This window comes from Muntiacus reevesi, chromosome 2 (assembly GCF_963930625.1).
Source record: "Muntiacus reevesi chromosome 2, mMunRee1.1, whole genome shotgun sequence".
In the NCBI taxonomy this organism is placed as follows: domain Eukaryota; kingdom Metazoa; phylum Chordata; class Mammalia; order Artiodactyla; family Cervidae; genus Muntiacus; species Muntiacus reevesi.
In genome coordinates, this window is record NC_089250.1 from 27,765,529 (window position 1) to 27,785,073 (window position 19,545).

Sequence of the window (19,545 nt, forward strand, 5' to 3'; positions counted from 1 at the left end):
CCATTCCTTCTAGAGCAGTAACTGAAATTACACAAGCTTGAGCCAAAAAGGTATGTATGGTTTTATCCTTTATAGAAAATTGCTTTTTGACTGACAGCCTCTCCCTGGCACTTGCCACACCCTGCTTTGGGATGAGGCTCTGCAGACCACGTTTCTCCTCTGCGACTGGCTTTGTGTTGGGTTCTACCGATCATGGGCCATGTGGGAGACAGGAGCCCTGAGGAGGGAGGGAGGCCCTGTTCCTCCGTGTTCACTACCTGTCCCCCGTGGTGTGGCCCAGCCACGGGCCTGCAGCCCATGGTGACACTCGGCGTTCCTGGAGGCGGTGGTCCCCCCTCTCAGGTTTTCCAGGCTTTTGTAGAACCGTCACAGCAGCATCAGCCAGTGCTTCTCCTCAGACATTTGGATCCTGGCTCTGTGGGGTCCCGCCAAGTTCCCGAGGCACCCGAACCACCTGAGCAGCGTCCAGGCCTCAGAGGTTTGGTTCCCAGCTCCTCAAACCTCTTTCTCCAGAGTCCCTAGTCTCTGTTTCCAGCCCTGAGACCAGTGGCTCTTCCTGTGGTTCTCGTCTCTCTGATAACCTCAGGTCCCCTCTTTCCTGTCACCTCTTCACCCTCTGGTTAACAGTCCTTTCCATTACACCCTTTCTGTTAAAATAATTGACGTGCTCGGCCCCTGGATTGAACAGGCAGCCAGATTCGTGGTTCCTGCTTGAGGGGAGGTGTGGCGGGTCCCCTTCCCCCAGCCTGCAGCTCAGGGTGCTTCCCTCCTGCACATGTGGACTTCACTCCCAGATTGTGGGGCTCACCCCAAGCGTGGAGAACCCAGATGCGGGGAAACTGGCGTTTTCCCTCCTGCCTGGCCGTGAAGTCCTGTCCTCGTGCCCTCCCTCTAACTCCCTCTCTGCTCTGCCTCAGTCTCTCCAACACCTTCTCTCCATTCGTTCCTCTGCTTCCTTCTGCTTCCTCGGCATCTTCCTGGCTTTGCTCTTCTCTGTAATCCATCTGGAGTCCATCATCATCACTCCAGTTTCTCACCAGGGCCGTCTTCTCTCTCCGCCTGTTGTCCTCCGGTCGCATGGCCCCACACCACCTGGGCCTGGCTCATCCCGTCGGCCCCCGCCCCCCGCGGTGCCGCTGGAGGGGAGTCCCATCCCGTGTCCAGAGTCCGCGGGTGCTCGTGCCCTGCCTCCTCTCCTCTCAGGGCTGTTCTCCCCCATGACTGCTGCTTCCCGATCCTCCGTCCTTCCCTTGTCACCTGGAAGGTGGCCTCCCCTAGTTTCCCTCACAGCAGGTGGAACACGGACACAGGCCTAAGGTCTGCCACTGCCTCCACACTCACCAGCTTCCGTACCTTACTTGGAGGAAAGGTGTATCCCCACCTGTCATAGGCTGAATCTTCCACTGACCAACATTACTTTCTTCCAGCCTTCTAATGTGTTATATAATTTATTATCTCTCTCCCTCCACCCTCAAGAGAACAAGGGCAGGGATTTCACATCCACTTGGTTGGCTGCAGATGCTACAAGGACAGGAGGTCCTCATGGGTGAGTCCAAGGATTTGGGCCTGAGTGCTGGGAGACTGGAGGTGCCTCTAACTCAACTGAGCGAGGTCAGTGATGGAGTGGATTTGGAGGGCAGCTCAGAAATTCACTTCCAGACGTGTTAGCACATTAGACATTCGTGTGGAGCTGTTTAGTGGGCTGCAGGATATACAAGGTTCAGAGAGGAGGTCCAGCGAGTAGTACAGATGTCCTTGGCACACAGATGACATTTTAAACCATGGACATGATGAGAACTACGGGAAGTGACTGCACGGTAAAGCTTGATCTGGGACACTCTAGTGCGTAGACCTCGGGGAGACGGAGTAAACATCAAGGAGCTGGGCAGGAGGAGCCCTGACCGTGATGAGGAGGAAAAACCAGAGGATGTCCTGTCCTGGATTCAAGTGACAAGAGTCTTTCCATGAAGGAAGCAAGAGGGGTCAGCCATGCCCAATGCTGCTGGTGAGTCACCTAACACGTGAACAGAGAATTAACCCTTGCATCTGGCCATGTAGGGAGTCATCCTTGACCTTGAGGGGTTTTGGTAGAGTGGGAGGAAGGGAAGCATTATTAGAAAGGCTTTGATGGAAAATAGGATGAATGGGTGAAAAAAGGAAACTACTTGTTTATGGGGATAAAGATTTATGGAGAGTTAAGTGGGTTTCTGATGAAAAAAGAGATTTTGGTACAACTGCACATGTGTGAGCCTTATCAGCTAACCTGCTGAAGTGCAGGTTCATCCTCCTGAATTGCAGTGCAGGCCCTTCGGCTCACCTGGACAGACACTGACTGTGCCGGGAGTGGGGCTCTGTGCAAGGCAGAGAGGTCGTGCCTCTGTCCGGTCAGCTTGTCTCTACTGTCTTACCAGGCAGCCTCTTGAACGACAGATCCTGGAGGGATCCCGCTGACACTCTTGCTTACCTCCTATCCCCTGGGCTCATTTACCCTCTTCCGTTAGATGCAGAGGACCTGGGACCACTGCAGAACATGCAGTGAGAGGCTGACTTCTGCTGTGGCCACTGCCTGCTGGCTGACCCCCATCAGGGCTTCTCTGATATTCCTCTTTTTAGAGGAATTTCATGTCTGAGCTTGTTTGAACTGGTATTTTGGGAGTAAGACCTGGCTATTGTTAATGCTTTCTACAGGAACCAGCTATTTACTTTGTGTTCTCTAGTAACCAAAATAATGACTTTTTGAAATTGCCTTGTCACAACGTAAGGGGAGTGTGTGTGTGTAACGGGAAAGTTCTTTTTGAACTTGCCTTGTCACAACGTAAGGGGGGGGGAAAGAGAGAGAGAGAGAGAGAGAGAGAGAGAGAGAGAGAGTGTGTGTGTGTGTGTGTGAGAAATGGGAAAGTTCCATCTTCCTGTTGTTGGTTGGTTGCTTTCAGGTGATAGAGCTTAATAGGAGACAGTAGATTTATTTCCTGAGCAGTGACATGTTTACATGTAAAAGACTTATTAACAGAAGATCCTATTTGTTTGAAGTCAGTGTTGATTATCTTTTGAGAGGAGGCCCTGGTAGCTTTGCCAAGGACAGACAGGCTTCGGTGTAAGACGCTGTCCTGATGGGCTCGCCTCCAGACATGCTTTGAGTCCGTTCCCAGTGGCTTGTTTCCCTTTTTGGGAGTGTTAGCCCGCACTGGCGGCAGATGCTTCAGCCGGGCTCTCCGTCCTGGGGTGCTCTTGCCTGTCAGATTTCTAGTCCTGTGCTAGCGAGGAGGTGCGGTGTGGCTTAGGGGGCCGGGGTGCCATGGCAGCAAAGGCTGCGTCCCTCAGGGCAGGGCTTTGTGCCTGCGGGCCCAGCGGGCTGTTGCTTTGGTGACAGGATTTGGAAGGTGGGGGATGGAGTCTGAGCTGTGGTAAGATGAACAGCACTGGTAGGAAAGTCTGAGCTGCCTGCCCGTCTCCTCAGTTGGCCTGTCAAAAAAAGGAGCCCGATGAGGACACAGGCAACCGAATTAAAGCTCCCCGAAGCGTGCGTAGGCATTGATCAATTAGACACAAACAGAATCTCCAAGAGGCAGCTGGGATCTTTTCATTTTGAAAATGCTTTAATAAGTGTTGACAACACTGTTTTGCAAAATGTAAAGGTACTATACAAATTCTTAATACAAAAAGAATAAATTAAAAGCAGATTTCTTTTTAATTCTGCAACTTTGTCTACAACATACATCTTTGTCATTGATTACAGTTGAACAGAATCCAGTAAAATCATCTTACATGCTCTACAAGTCAGTTTCAGGAGCAACCTAATCCTTTCCTCCCCATTATTAAACTAGAGTCCATTTTACACAACTTGTAATAAACTATTGACATGAATGTATATGTAAAACTTTACACCTAGTTAATTAAGCAGTAACTGGTCATCTGATAGCACCTGGATGGGGTTTGCTCTATGAAGAACTAAACTAATACTGAATGAAAACAAAGTGGAATTTGAACAGTTTCAACACTCACCTGCATATAAGAAAATTAAAAAACCCACCTGTCTCACAACAAAGTCTGATGTAGGTGTTTTCACCAGCCTTCTGGCTAAACAGGCAGTTTCTTACACGTATCCAAGGAATCCAATAGGGACTTTATATCAGACCAGGGTTTCGTATTTCATTAAGATGCTTTAAAGAAATAGGGAAATATAAAGAGCTTGCCAGTGCTTGTGTACAATAACTATATCACTTCCCACCACACTGATCATTAATCATGTCAGTCTCACAGGACCAACACCTTATGTACATCTTGTAGGAACATGAATGCAGCTCAACAGTAAAACCTGTTTTACTTAATCTCCGTCTTTGCTACCAGACTATCAGGATGTTTGTCTGAACTGTAATTCCACCCCCCGCCCCCACCTCCACTCCTTTCTGTCTCCTGAATCCCAAACCCCCGTGTTGAGATAGAATTTTTGTCTGTCATTCCTTGTAACCCAACTGGGCTAAAAACTTGATTGAGCTGACTTCCAACTTGATTTCAAACTACTGTCCATGTTGTATGCCCTGTAGCCATAATAAGCTTGTCACCTCCTCTAGTTCCCTTTTGACTTTTAACTCTGAGAGTTCAGTTTGATGATTTGTGCATCTTCTTTGGGGAGAAAGAATCTGGCCTCATATAGACTTGTTTCCAAATGGGAAGGGAAAAAACTTGCTGTTTGTTAACTCTTGACTGTAAAGTAAGAGCAACACCCCTCCCCCCATGTCAATCCCCAGAATCCTTTAATAACATTATCATCAATTTTATTTACCCTGCAGGGTCTACCCCCAGTGTTCTGTGAATATTACTCCCTTCTGCAAGCTAGTATCACCAACACAGCCAGGGAGCCAGGCCCTGAACCGTCCCAACTGGCTCCATCCTGCTCCACGCCCCAGAGGAGTCCCACACACAGTGCTTTCTGAGCTGCAGCGGAAGAAACACCCTGCAGTGGGGGAAACACCGTGGCTGTTGCTTTTTAACCACTGGTAAGTATCCATGCCTACCCTCCTGGTCTGGTAGAGTCTATTGTTATTCTTGGATTACATATACATTAAAAAAAAAAAAAAACTTTTCTTTTTATGCTAAAGCTAGCTTCAGTTCTGCTTACCCACAAATCTACAGCCAACCCAGCTCCTATCTGGCTGTCCACTGCCTTTCCAATAGAAGAGTCATTATAAGTGAGAAAAAAATTAATCCCCCCCGCACCTCCCCCCTACTTGCGCCAGGTAAGCACAGCGTCCCATCTCTGTGGAGACCGTGTTTGTGCCATTTGAAACAAGCCAACTCAGAGTGTTCACTTGTTAGTATTAGAAAAGTATTTTGAGGCCTTTGAAGAAACAGATGGCTTTCCAGTTGTGTATTGAGCATAGCTCAACACACATGTAAACGGGCAGCTCCCACACACCTGTTTTCTCTCTTCCTTTTTTGGGACCTGCAGACCAACGCGATACATCAAGGTAGCTGATGGTGTCACAGGCATCCGGGCCCTCTGGGAGCTGCTATATTTTTTCAACCCTGCTCTGCCTGCCAGCTGGTAGACACGTGAGTACAGTCTTCCTATCTAAGGGTGTAGTTGGGTTCTTGGAAGAAGTGACACATTGGTCACCGGGTGCTGAGAGACGTCGGATCTGAGCTCTTTGTCACACAAGTGCTAACAAACAGAAAATGGGCCGTGACAGTAAATACTTTAATGGATTGTAATGTGCTTTTTTCCCCTTGGCTTCCCGTAAAAAATCAAATGAAACACCTTGTGCGAAAAAATAGGATACGCTTTTACTGGTTGTTTTAATGAGAGAGAACCACTTTTGGCAACCATCACCTTACGCTTCCTACAGATCCCCAGAGGAAAGCAGCTCTGTCTCGGACTGAACCCCCATGCAGGCCAGGGCCGAGCGGACTCTCTGTTGCCTGCCATGAGGCTGTTCTCCTTCACGTCCAGGCTCGTGGAGATCCAAGTCAGCAATGCTAGCTGGGGCTGTCCGACTTGCCCATCACCTTGGGTGAGTTTTCAGGCTCTCGGGAGAGGGAGGTGAATGTCCAGGGAAGGGTTACAGAGGGGGACACGTCACAGATGGTCGACTTCCACGTGTGGGATGTGGTCGCAGTTGAGGATTTAAGAGATTTCATTGCAGAAGGAATGTCTTCCTCTTGGGCCCTCTTATTTTGTGTGTGTGTGTTTTTTAAAATCTTTGGCAGCATAGAACTGATTGTGATCCTTGGATGCATCTCTGACGTGTTCAGCTTCCTGTTTCCATTCTCCCCCTCCCCCAACAGCCACTCCTCCTAGGAAATATTTCAGCTGAATATTCCCCGAGGCAGCCTCTTCACAACATGCGTGGATGGCCTTCAGGTGGCGGGTGGGCCTCCGCTTCCCTAGTCTTTCTGGATCACCCTGTACTAAGTCCCTTCCCTGGTCTCTTCAGTGCCACTGGTCCACAGGAATCCATGCCAACCAGCTTCCCTGCCGGTTCCTGGCCTGGGGGCTGTCATGGAGGGGTGGGGGGCACCAAGATGCCATTGAGGACTGGTGCCTGGCTCTCTGGGCAAGGGAGCCAGGGGACACACAGTGGGACCGGAACCTTCCAGAATGTCTCCTCAGTCAGGTTTTTTGAGGGTGAGGGGTTGCGGAGACGGGAGAAAAAAAGTGCTGAGGGCTGAAGCTGGTGCAGGGAGACAGTGCGTCTGGGTAAGGCAAATGAGAGGCAGTGAGGTGATCTCAGAATGGCGGCGAGGCGGTCAGGTGGAGGCCGGCGGGCTCATACAAGGGTCCCGGGCTTGGCTTTTTCCTGCCCGTACCACTGGACATCAGCTAGTTCTGGACAGAGGGAAGAGTCCAGGAAACAGCTGTCACCGTAGCTCCTGCAGGGACCCAAGGAGGAGAGAAGACCATTAGCGGGGAATGACACTTTGCAGCCTGCATTCAGAAGGACATGTTCACAGGGCCTGGGACAGTGCTGTGTACAGCAGACCCTCGGGGACTGCAAACATCCTTGACCATCTGTGGAGGGAGAGGGAGCAGCAGTCCTCACGCCCAGGTGCATGTGGGAGTCACCCGGGAACCTTCCAAACACTCCTGCTGGGCCCGCTAGCTTAATGGTCTGGGGTGTGCTCGTGTGTCAGGAGCTTTCAAAGCCCCCAGCTGACTCTCCGGGCAGCCAAGGCCTAGAACCCCTCTGGCTGGAGTCCTTAGGGTTCTTTTCTTCTCACAATAGTTGCTTGGTTCATCCTCCCTCAGACCCCAGACATAACTAAGTTTACTAGATTTTTATTCTGTCCTGGAAGCACATTCTAAGTGGCAGGTTTCCCTGTAGTGAAACTGAAGTGATATTTTTGAATGGAGTCTTAAATGCTGTTTACTTGATAACATGTATTGTGTGATGATCAAAAAAGTATTGAAAATATATAGGAAAGTGTATAGAAAGGACTTTAAAGATTTTCAGGTGTGTGTCATGATGTAGGTTGGGTGGAGGTACAGTCATCTGTGGGTATGTGGAGGAGACTGGGTCCAGGAGCCCCCTGGATGCCAAAGTCCAAGGCTGCTTCAGTCCCTGATGTAAGGACGGTGGGCCCTTCATATCTGCAGTTCCTCCTCAGCAGATATGGAGGGCTGGCTGACGGTGTATTTACTGGAAAAAATAGAATCTGAGTATAAGTGGACCTGTGCAGTTCATGCCTGTGGTGTTCAGGATCAGCTGTAGTTGTTATGTACCAAGAGGCCATCACAGGGCTATGTCAAAGCCCAGAGTCATTACTCGGCATCATTCCTTGGAAAAACAGTCCGTCTGCATTCATCCTGAGCTAGCTCTTCCAGGGCAAGATGAAGATCACACCTCATCTCAGTGAATATAGGCCTGAATTTGCCCAGGAGGCTCCCAGAGGCTGGTTCAAAAAAGCAGCCATGCCCCCTGAGGAGAGGGTTCCTGCCTTCCTCTCCCTGTCCTGCCCGCAGGCCCCGACGTGGGGACGGCTGACCTCCGCGCCTCGTGCGGAAGCAGCCGTGGGCAGCATGGCCTGGGCCACCTCGTGTGCTCTTCGTCTGTGCTGAACTTCTACTCCTAGGAACTCCAGAGAGTTCACTTGTGCTGATTCCAAACCTGCAGGCCTCTAACCTCAGCCTTCGGTTCTGAGTAACATTCCTGTGAGTGACACTGGTCGCTGCGTCTCGGTTAGTAGGTCTGGGTGCTGTTCAGGCTGGAATTTTGAGTTTGACCTCCCAGAGCGCATGCTGCTGGGGGTAGAAACACCTGTCTGGAAACAGAATAAATGTCAGAAGGGGATCTGTCCCCTTGCCTGCTGCTGACCCTTTCCATGACCAGTGCTGGGGCAGGAGGAGATGCAGACAACAGTGGGTTTAAGAGCGTCTTACACACAACGTCGTGTCCCAGTTTATGACTGAGAATAAGCCGTTATCACCATTTTTCTGTTTGATTTGTTGTCATTTTTATAGGAACAAGGAGATGAAGGCATTCTGGATTTTGTGAAGGTTTCTCATCTGGCTTTTTAAAAAAACCCATCAATGTGGCAAGACCCAAGGCTCTGGGAGCATACTGTAGCCTTTAAAGAGAGTCCTGTGCCTGGATCCCCTGAAATGTATGCTGGGGTTAATATGCTGAAAGGTGGCCTCAGAAGCAAAGTGACATCAAGGTCCTCAATTCTGTAAGTGGCCATGGCCATCATCACTGTCTTCAGGTGATAAGTGGCTGACTCCATCACACCCACCCTGTACACTCTCCTCCTGACACAACTGACCTTCCTGTTGTGCCTGAGGGACTGAGAGACTTTCCGTGGCAGAAGGTGGTTGGACCCCACGTGGACATACGCTGTTTACAGGGGGGGCAATCTCTCTTTCTCTCTCTGTGTTGACCTGGTGGTGTTCGCCACCAGCGTGTCCCCCCACCCTCACTGAGGGTAGCCAAGTGGCCCAGGGGGACCAGTGGAGGCCTCTAACCCCAGTCACTGGTCAGAGATGGGCAAGTGACTGAGTGTGGACAAGTGGCTTTCTCAGTACAAGGCTGTTCACTTCCTCCTGAGGAGGTGACCACCAGGGGCAGGAAGGAAAGGCAGAGATGAAAAGAGAACCAGCAAGCTCCTTGTTTGGCCTCAGCCCCGAGGCAGGTGCTATCATGAAAAACCCTCTAGTTTAAAAGAACATGCATACATGCTAAGTCAGTTACCGCGCCCTCCCCTCCAGGGGATCTTCCTGACCCAGGGATCGAACCCATGTCTCTTACATCTTCTGTGTTGCAGGTGGGTTCCTTACCACTAGCACCACCTGGGAAGCCCTTATAAAAGAACAGTTGGGTCGAAGTCATGTTTCTGGAAGCTGGAATAAATTAAGGTTAGCTGCTCAGTTGTGGAGAAGACATTTAAGGTTTTTCATTCACCTAAGCTCCCCATACCCTTGCTTCTCTTTTTTCCCTTCTGATAAGTATTACCTCCCTGAAGTTTCTAAGAGCTGGCCTGGGTTAGAGTTCCTGGAGGAGACCAGGTGGAACATCCCCCTCTCAAAGGCACCGGGAAAGAACGGGAGTTCCTCCAAGAAGGACTTTCCTTTCCTAAATCCAGGTCTTATACAATGTCCGCACCTCCCCCCTTTTGAGATGAAGAGGGGTTACTTTGAATGACTTCTAGAACTGCATTTCTGTTCTTGTAGAGACTAGGTTTGTAAGACAGGACTGTTTCTAATTCCACAAGGAATTGGGTTGCAGCTTAAATGAATGAAGCCAACAAGATTTTTTTTACTTCGTTGAATTTTTTTTTTTTTTTTTAAAACAGCGGTGACAGCCTTGGGATCCCAAGAGAACTTCACAGTCCAAGATTCCTGTTTTGAGTTCTCTCCAGCTTTATTCCAGATTTGGACAAAGACAGATTGTCCTTCTGGTGAGTACTTTATTAGTTTCTGAATTAGCGTGCACTTGGTTTACATTTAAACATGTAGTTTTCCTGAGAGCAAAATTAAAACAAAAATTGGAGGGCATGGGTCGAGCACCTGATGAGAGACAAGCATCTCCAGAGCCCAGGCTCCCAGGTAGGAAAACGTGGTCATGGCCCAGAAGGGGCACAAGGTCACTGGCCACCTGCAAGAAAATTGAGTGTAATGAGGAAGCCCTGGTTGGAGGTCTTGACATACGGGGCACTGGCCGTCCACCAGGAAAAGGAAGTATCCTGTGAGAGGCAGACTGTCAGACCCGAGTCCTGGCCCTCAGTTTGGCCCTGAGGCTGTCGAGGATTTTCTCTGCTCTAGGAAAAACTCCACAAATGGGATCCCAGTCACCTAAATTTTTTTTCCCCCCACTTTTAAAAAATACTTATTTATTTTGACTGCGTTTGAGTCTTACTTGCGGCACATGGGATCTTTGTGGCAGGGCGTGGGCGCTCTAGTTGTGGTGCACAGGCTTAATTGCCCCGTAGCATGTGGGATCTTAGTTCCCTGACTAGGGATCAGATCCGCATCTCCTGCTTTGGAAGGTGGATTCTTAACCACTGGACCTCTAGGGAAGTTCTGATGTTCCCACTTTTTAAAGTAGCTTGTAAGATCTTGAGGGTGTGAGGAGCATGAGGAGCACAGATCCAGAGCATTCCCTGAGTGCAGCAGGGGAAGGGAGCGGTATTGTCGTAGGAGCAGTTGTGTCCTGATGACACTTGTGGGGTCAACATGGTGCTAATTCTTAGTGGGCCATGGATAGGTTATTTAACCTCTCTTTGCCTCATTTTCCTCATCTCGTGATCTGTTCCCAGTATGATCCAATGACCCATCATCTGTACTGTAGCTACACTGGTTTTATTATAGTTCTTCCTAGCAACCATGATCTTTTCTTATCTCAAGAGTTACCAAATATATTCTCTGCGTGGAGAATACTTTCTTCTTCTTTTGTCTAATTTCTCTTCAACTTTCAGAACTGAACTTGAATTCACTTTCCTCAGGAAGCCTTTCCTGATATGCCCTTCAAAGTTTAGGTCCTCCTGGTATACACTTTTCATGGCACCCAGTACTTCTCTTTCACAGACCTTGTTATGACACGTCGACTTCTATCGGCTCTACTCCAATAAGCAGGCAACACTCCTCAGCAGTTGCTAGTTTTGCTGTGGGCTTTCTCTGCCCCCCCCTCTGCACCAGTGCGAAAGGCAGAGTGTGCCAAGTGGCTGGCATCTGTACCTTGTTTTCCTTTAGACTTGATTCTGCCGCACTGGAGTCAGCACAGCGGATGCTTTCACACCCAGCAAGACAAAAGCCGTCGTCTCCGCCATGACACTGTTCCGTTCCAGGCAGAGGCCGGGATCCTGGACTCATTGTCTGCATTGCTGTGGATCCTGAAAGGTGTTCTGTTGGCACCGGGCGCTGAGCCAGGGGCAGCCACTGAAGAATAGGAGTTTGCAGGCATGAGGACTAAGGCAGCTTCCTCTCTCCTAGTCTTTTAGGCATTGGCAATCAGTTTTGCATCTTGTAGCGCCAGATTTTATCCCATCTTAAAGGCTCTGTCTGATCTTCAGGTTCCTCATTTGTAAAGTGGGAATAATACCACCACCGAGTTTGTTGGCTCCCGCAAGACGGCCAGAACCATTGTCACCTTGTGAACTGTCCGCGCCACAAATCTCACCTAAATGTTTTAAGAGTGCCCCCCCCCCCCGCCCCGACCACCACCTTAGGAACTATCCCCAGCAGTTTTATGTTAAAAAACATTGTGGTCTCTTCACTTGCACATGGACTGCTCTTTACTGAAGACAAACTAGAATAACGGTGGCCACCAGAAGGAATGTTCCTGTTACGTAAGATTGTTCACTTCAGAAGTCCACATCAAACAAGTGGAGTGGGATGCCTAGTTTAGTCAGTATGATGAAGCTTGCAGAAGGCTTCAAAATTCCCTAATAGCTTCACTGAAACTCACTGCAAAGATTAATAATAAACTTAAAAGACACAAGAGATACCTAAAATAAGGAAGGGTAAAACTTTAACTCCTCCTGCTCCCCTCTGTCCTGGATTCATTCTACTTGTTCTCTGTCTGCATCGTCTCTCCACTTTGAAGAGACTGCATGACTGTAAAAGGCCTGTCAAGTTAGTGGTTGTACAGACACCCCTAAATCCATCCCCAAAGGAGGATGCCCCTCGTCCCCCTGCCCCGGGCTCTCCCAGGGTCGACAGGACTCCATGGTATTCTCCTGTAACTGCTTCCAGTTGCTCCCTTCCACAGCCAAGGGGAAACTAATAATAAAATTAATGGAAAACCTTGCTGAATCTCAGTAGCTAGTGAAGCTACATTCTCTAAACCCCAGCTTGTTACAGAGCCTGCAGATGGGATCCTGGTCAATCCAGCAGACACCAGCCAGGGTGAGCATTCTGACCAGAGTCAGTTCTGAATCTGCCTACCATGGCCAGCTGAGAGAAAGGTAAACTTTCACATCCCTTCCTTTCCAAATCCAGACACGCTGGTTGATCTTTTCTCTCTCAGGGGCTATTGCTGCCTTCTTGTCTGTCTTGTTTTGTGTCCTGAGAACTTGATGACCATCAGGTTGGGCAAACAGCACAGAAATGTAAATTGCACCCATTTGTAGCTGAGGTCCTGCCTGATGGGTGCCAGGTCTCAGGGGGAACTGAGTCTTCCCTTTGGGTTATGGGAGTGGCTCTGGATCTGGGAGGGTGGTATCCTTGGCACCCTCTTTGGGAATGCATCTTGCATCCGTGAGGTCTTTCAATATGGCCAGGAATATTTACTGTTTGTCCTCCTGACAGGATATTTAAAAGGTTGTTTAAGTGGCTCTTTGGTCAGAAGTTGGCCAAACTGGAAGTTGATATTCAGAGCCTACTGGGGATAAAGTTCCTAAGTCAAAATGAAACTGTGTACCCAGAGAGAAAGAAAAACATTCCAAAGACAAAGCTCTAAATCTGGAGCATAGGAATCCTTTGAATTCCATCTTAGTCAATCTTCTCCCTGATCTAAAGAAGCAAAAGGAAGATGATATAGTTGGAGGCGTGGGACAGCTTGTGATGTCATTCACATTGTAACCTGTCCTTGTCTTATAAACCTAGTCTTTCCAAGAACAGAAATGCAGGTTTAGAAGCAAATCAAAGGCCACCTATTCTTTTTCTCTGTCCCCAAGCATATTCCATTCACTTCAGAAGGGTTGTAGACACTGTAAAAGATCTGAATCTAAGAAAGAAAAGTCCTTGAGGGAACTCCCATTTTGAGCAGGTAAGTTTAACTTACTCCAATGTCCAGAAACAGGATTTGGATAAAACAGTTATTCTATAAACTAGTAAGTTCTGCTTTACTGTACCTGTCTCATGGCCAAAATTTTAAAACCAAAGCTTCCCGACCTCTGCATCTGTCTGTATGTTTGTGTATGTACATGGTAGGTTTGTAATGTGTTTCTGCCTCTGACTGGTACTGTATAATCAGTTTGTAAAAAATGCATCTAATTTAAAGAAAAATGATTATCAAATTAAGTATTCTAAAATTCAGAAATACAGAAACCACCCAAATATTTTTCACATTCACATGATCTGGGATAAATCAAGAGCTATCTTAAGTTTGTTGGTCTGATCAAAGTAGGTGTGTTAAATATTGATATAATACAGACATAATTTGATTCTACCTGTGTTTACTAGTCAAATAAGTTCATGTTATCTCGGTTACAAAATGTGTCCGTAAAAAGATAAGACATTGGCTAGCTGTTTAATGGCTTAGAGAACTTTTCTAATTAAACATAACTGTTAACAACGAGTAAACAAGTGAACAAATACTATTGGTAGTGAGCTGTATGTTTCTCGCTGGGTAGAAGTGTTTTTCTGTTGATAAGCAGCTGCCTCTTTGTAGCAAAGAAATGACTTCAAAACATCCTCCCTGTATGGGGCACCCCCATCATTTCTGCACAGTGACTGAGAACTCACTTCACTGGCTGGCCACCTAAGAACTCCGCAGAGTCCCTGCTTAGGCTGTGTGGGCTGCCTTCAGGACAGGACAGAAGACTGATGACCTCATTAGAACCCAGTGAGGAGGCGACCAAGGTGCTGTTACTGGGCCTGCTGAATCTAAGGTCCCTGCCTTTGAAAAACAGACGCTCACTCCCTCTACCTCACTCGCCACACTCTGACCCTCATGTTGCCCAACAGAACCCGTCAAAAAATCGCTGGTCATCTATTGTCAATTCCTCCTCAGGTTGAAGAAACTTATGCTGAACAAGATTACAACCTGCCACTGATACCGCTCGTCCACTACTTCCTGGAGAAAATGTCCACTGAAAAAGACAGCAGCTGAAGGACTCCTGCTCCCCTCCTGGGAAACGACCTTTTCTGGTACTGCTCACCAGTTCCTGCAGAGCGAAGCTTGAGAACCTCTGTCCCACCTGCAAGGAGTCACAGGACCTGAACGGACAGCAGAGCCATCTGCGATCTCACACTCAGGCTCTCCTGGCAGCAGAAGCAGATGGTGTGGACAGCAGTCCCCAGACGCCGGGCCAGGCCTGCATAATCTAACTTGATTTCTACCACTGTTCTCCTTTACTATGAAATTTATTGGGGGGGGGGGGGGCGTTATTAACACATTATTGACCAGAGATGTATCAATACATTTTTAGAGGGTGACACAATTTCACCGTGAGAAATTGATCAAGGTTCATTATACAACTTGTGATTGTCATTATTACATTTTGCTGTTAGGTTTCTATTCCAACCTTGTGTGTATTATAAGTGTAACATTTTCAAAAATGACACATTGTGAAATTTTGAGTGAAGAATTTCATAAAATTCAGTGAAGAATTTTATGCAGGTATTTCCTCTGATTGTCCAAGTGACATATATACTAGTGTCTTGGAAGACGGTAGTTCTTCAGAATATAGTTCTAGCTCAGAGACATTTAATTAGACCAACAAGGAGACAGAAAACCTGAGTGATTGATCCTGATAAAGAAAGTGAACATGAGACTCACAGCGCCGGAGAATGCTTCTTTGCTCCTACAGAGGAGTGGATGGAAGACATTTCATGAAAATGAGAAGACTTTACAGGTGTGTCAGATGTAACTACTGAATGTAATAACCCACAAAGTGTTAGTGAAACAACAATTTTTGGCCAGCCACATCACCAGCACAAGCCTTAGTTTCTGCAAAACTCCCCTGATCAATAACACGTTAACCAAACTCCTCCACTTACTTGATTTCTCTCCTCTTGGCCCCGATCTGAGGGATAATGCCTTGCCTATGTCTCCCAGGGACTGACTGCCCAGGGAAGATACCTTTCAGACTCTGGATCTGCCGTTTAAAACTCTAGTCTGGCCATGATGTTGATGACTTCCTGGTCTGCCTTTAACCTGATTTCCCCTGTCGTTAGTGCCATCATACACACCATCTGAAGTCCCTTCTATGTCAGCTACAGAGTTAAAACTTTTGCAGCCAAGCTTCCCGGTGCTTCTTTTTACCTTTCTCTGATTAGAACTCAACTTGCCCAAGTTGACACACACATCTTGTCAACTGTAGTACTGTCGTGCCCATTTCCTTATGGTTATCTTAAATCAGACTTCAAAGGATCTGTCTCTTACCTTATGAAAGACGTTATACTAATCAGTTTTATTGTTCAGGTTCACGGGACACATTGTCAACTAACTGATGATAAACCTTTTTGGGTAATTTGTATGGATGCATGTTATTAATATAATTACACTAGAAATTGTGTGAAATTTCTAGAAATCTATCTTGGTGATAGATTATCTATGATCTATTATCAATCATAATTCTGTTTATCTTAAAATGTTGTCTATCACATATGCGGAGAAAAACATCTGTAAGGCCACATGCACCCCAGTGTTGACTGTAACACTATTTACAACAGCCAAGACAAGGAAGCACCCTGAATGCCTGTCAGCAGGGGAATGGATAAAGATGTGGTACATGTACTATGGGCTAGTACTCTGCCATTAGAAAGAATGAAATGGTGCCATCTGCAGCACCATGGATGGATCTAGAGAGGGTCACACTGAGGGAAGTAAGCCAGATAGAGGAGGAGAAACATCCTGTGACATCCCGTGTATGTGGAACCTAAGACGAAATGGTAACAAATGAACTTACTTAGAAAACAGAAAGACTCAGAGTATGATCTCATGGTCGCCAAGGGGATGGGACAGATAGGGAGTTTGGGATGGACATGTACACAATGTCACATTAAAATGGATGATCAACAAGGACCTACTGTATAGCACAGGGAACTCTGCTCAATGCTACGTGGCAGCCTGGCCGGGAGGAGCTCGGGGGAGGATAGGTACATGTAGTATGTGTACGGCTGAGTCCCTGCCCTGTCCACCTGAAACCATCAAAACATCGTTAATTGGCTATACCCCAGTATAAGATAAAAAGTTAAAAAAAAAATGTTGTATATCACAGAAATAACATTTCCTTGTTAATTTCATTATAATGAACTCTCGTCAGATCTTTATCAATGGGCATTTTTAAGTTATTATTTACAGACAGATCTTTTATCATAATGCTTTTGCAGAAGGGAGATTCATGGAAAGTAACCTACCACGAGCTCTTGATGGCCACATGGCTGCCCAATCGCAAGGATTAAACCTTGGGTAAAGACGTCACAACGGATGAAGGCGCCACCTACCTTCTGGTCCCTCCTGCACAAAAGCTGGCAATCTCAAACCAAATTGACTAGGGAGAGAAGTGGCCACCACAGAGGTAAGACTGCTTCCTCCCAAAATGTCAGATCAAGGACATTTCTTTCCATTCCTCCTTCCCTCTCTGACCATCCTTTTCCTAACTCTTAGCCTGTGAAGGTTTTCTATGATTCTTCTGTCTATCTTTCTGCTCTGGAGAGAGAATGCCATCGTCCCCACATCTCAGACCACTGCAAAGGAGGACAAATCCAACCTCCAGATGACTGTTTGAATGATTAACACTACGATGCTGGTGATTAAGTACTTCTGCCCATCCATCACAGCATCTCCCTGATTTTCAGGGCCTCGGTTTCTCTGGATCAAAGCTCAGTCAGCCCCCACCTCTAGTGTGTCCCACTCCTTAACCCTGGGGGTCTGCTTTCTTGTCTCTGGTTATCGACCCAGGGAACCTTGCATCCAGGCTGTGTACAGAGAAAGGGACACAAGGCAAGGGAGACCAGAGTCAAACCACCTGTGCTGTCTACAAACCCTTCCCTTTTACTGGCTTCCAGGGCTGTGACCTTCCAAGTCCCTAGCCACAGATTCAACACAAATTCCCAGGCAGGAGTCAGAGATTTCAAAATCTGCTTTCTTTGGCAGATCCCTCCTCCTCTGGCCAAGAGCTGATGCGAAGGAGGCCATGATCGGCAGTCTCTCCTTACCTCTTGAAGATACTGCAGACCCTGCTGGTAAAGCAACAGCTGCCCAATAAAAAACCCCTAGACTGACCAGAGTTGTTCCTGATGAGACAAGCCTCTGACAGCCTCTAGCCGAGCAAGGAGGTGTCTCAGCTGTGACCCACACCCCTGCACCTGGGTCAACACTTCGGGGGAAGGTGAGACTCAGCCACAGAAGATTACTGAACAAGCCCAGCACTTTCTTAGGCCAACAGCCCAACCAACACAGTCTGTCTTTGGGGGTCATTCTGTTTACAAGAGTAGTTACCATAGGGTGCTGTGTTCTCTCAAAAGCTTTAAATACAGCTTTGCAGCCACAGGCAACCAAGCACATGCTCTCCCTCAAACAGAACATCAGAAAAGGAGCAGAATGACTGACTGAAAGAATGTGAACCCAATGTCATGGCCTGTGAAGACCACCCAGAGATTCAGCAAAAAGCCGGTAAGAACTCCACAGCCATAGCTGGGGGTAGCCCTGCTGCCTTACATTTGAATCACTGATGAAAAGGGGGGAACTGTTAAAAACAACAGACCCAAAATGCAGTTGTATAGGCTAAGCTCCACGTCATCAAACTGAGACTTGACTTTACAGTTTCAGCTCCCCCAGGAATGGAATCCCCCAATTTGCACGATGAGGACGTCACATGCCAGACGCCTGCCGTCCCTTAAAGGAAAGCAACCACCTGCCTCTTCAGCTGGTGTAACTGCCTGTGCCTGCCTGCTCCCTCCTGTCTGCACGTCCCTGCTTTTGTGCAGCATCTCGGAGCTCCTTGCTTTCTGCTGGACTGGAAGCTCCTTGATTCACAAATCACTGAAATAAAGCCAGTAGGATCTTTCAGATTTACTCAGTTGAATTTTGTTTTTTAACACTACTTTCCTCGCAAAGGCTAAGCCCATTTTCCAAATTCCCCCATCTATCAGCTCAGGGCATCTGCAGCAAAAGTTGTTCTTCATCTCTCCTTCTGTAGAGGATTTGTCCCACCCTCCTTTTCAGGAGACGGTCTAGCTCTTTCTCTACAGCAAGAAGGCACTCTCTTGTTCCCCCACACACCCCTACTTGTTTCCACATCTGTGCTTTCACCCTTGGAAGGGCGTTCCTCAGCCTCTGCCTGTCAAAGACCCTGCTCCCACCTTGGGCCTTTGAAGCCAAGTTCACACAGCATCTCTAGAAACCAGAAGAGATTCCTCTCCCCACATCTCAGAGTATTGAATACATAAGTGCTACAAGAGTTAGCACTGCCATCTTTTGATTGAGTAAACTTACCATTCGGAAGTGGCTTTGAAAGAAGCTGTATCATTATCTTCTCAGTTAACCCTTGATATGCTATTAATTTCAATACTTTGTCACCCCTTAAGAATAGCAACCAGACCGAGTGTTTACGTTTTTATGCCCACTGAAGCAGGGCTTTGCAAATTCCAACATGCACGTGATTCACCCAGGGATCCTGTTAAAATGCAGATTCGAATTCCGTAGGTCCAAGAGTCTACCTTCTAACAAACTCCTGGGTGACACAGGGGACAAGGCTTGTCTGTGGACCCCATGTTGGAATGCACAGCATTTGGTACAGTGGACAGCTGGTCACTCAAAAACACTGGGAGGAAATCATGGGTGATAGATGCTTCTAGACCAACTCTGTCTGCCCCTGGCGCTTTGAGATGTAAACTGCACGATGCTGTTCTTTTCAACAAACACTGGTTACTAAAACTAGTAAAAGATTCTACAAGTATCTGCATGTACAAAGAGCCCAGGAAGGTCCAAAACACACTTTGAGGTCTTTTTGGGGAAGGAGCAGTGGGAATATCTAACATCTGATGTGGAAACAGACACATAAAGATCGAGTCCCACATGTATCTACAGACAGGACATGAAGACGACAGCTTCCACACCACTCAGATGATCCCCCCGGAGATTACGATCCATACGAGCAAAGGCAACTCCTGCACCACACGTGAGCTCTCCAGCTCACGAGCAGGGAAGGGGAAGGGCTGGAAGAACAACACGTTCCCTTACGATACCTCTATTCATCAGTACTTTGGTGGGCTGGAGACTCGGACCCATCCATAATGGGCGAGTTTTCTGTCGCTTCTCTGAACCAAGGAAAGCAGGAAAAGGAAGAGAAGAGAGGTCATGTTAAAGAGAGGAACTGACACAGACACGATGAGTAGCTTATCAACACACTGGAAAGCCCAGCTGACTATGCACCCAAGTGTTA

The 19,545-nt window shown here is 47.6% G+C and overlaps 1 protein-coding gene and 1 long non-coding RNA gene across 5 annotated transcripts in view; one reads left to right on the top strand and one right to left on the bottom strand.

Moving 5' to 3' along the window:
• Positions 1 to 3,559: 3,559 nt before the first annotated feature.
• FRMD4A (FERM domain containing 4A) overlaps positions 3,560 to 19,545 on the bottom strand; it is a 360,038-nt gene continuing 344,052 nt past the window's right edge. For 3 of the 4 annotated variants that reach the window (XM_065921130.1, XM_065921128.1, XM_065921131.1), the window contains exon 23: positions 3,560 to 6,870. In XM_065921130.1, the coding sequence (XP_065777202.1) occupies positions 6,768 to 6,870 (103 nt within the window). In that variant the 3' untranslated portion in view covers positions 3,560 to 6,767. The other variant, XM_065921129.1, reaches the window with a different exon arrangement.
• Positions 14,453 to 19,331, top strand: LOC136159200 (uncharacterized). The gene is made up of 5 exons (XR_010661428.1): positions 14,453 to 15,009; positions 16,490 to 16,677; positions 17,256 to 17,490; positions 17,647 to 17,774; positions 17,925 to 19,331. It is a non-coding gene; the product is annotated as an uncharacterized lncRNA (long non-coding RNA).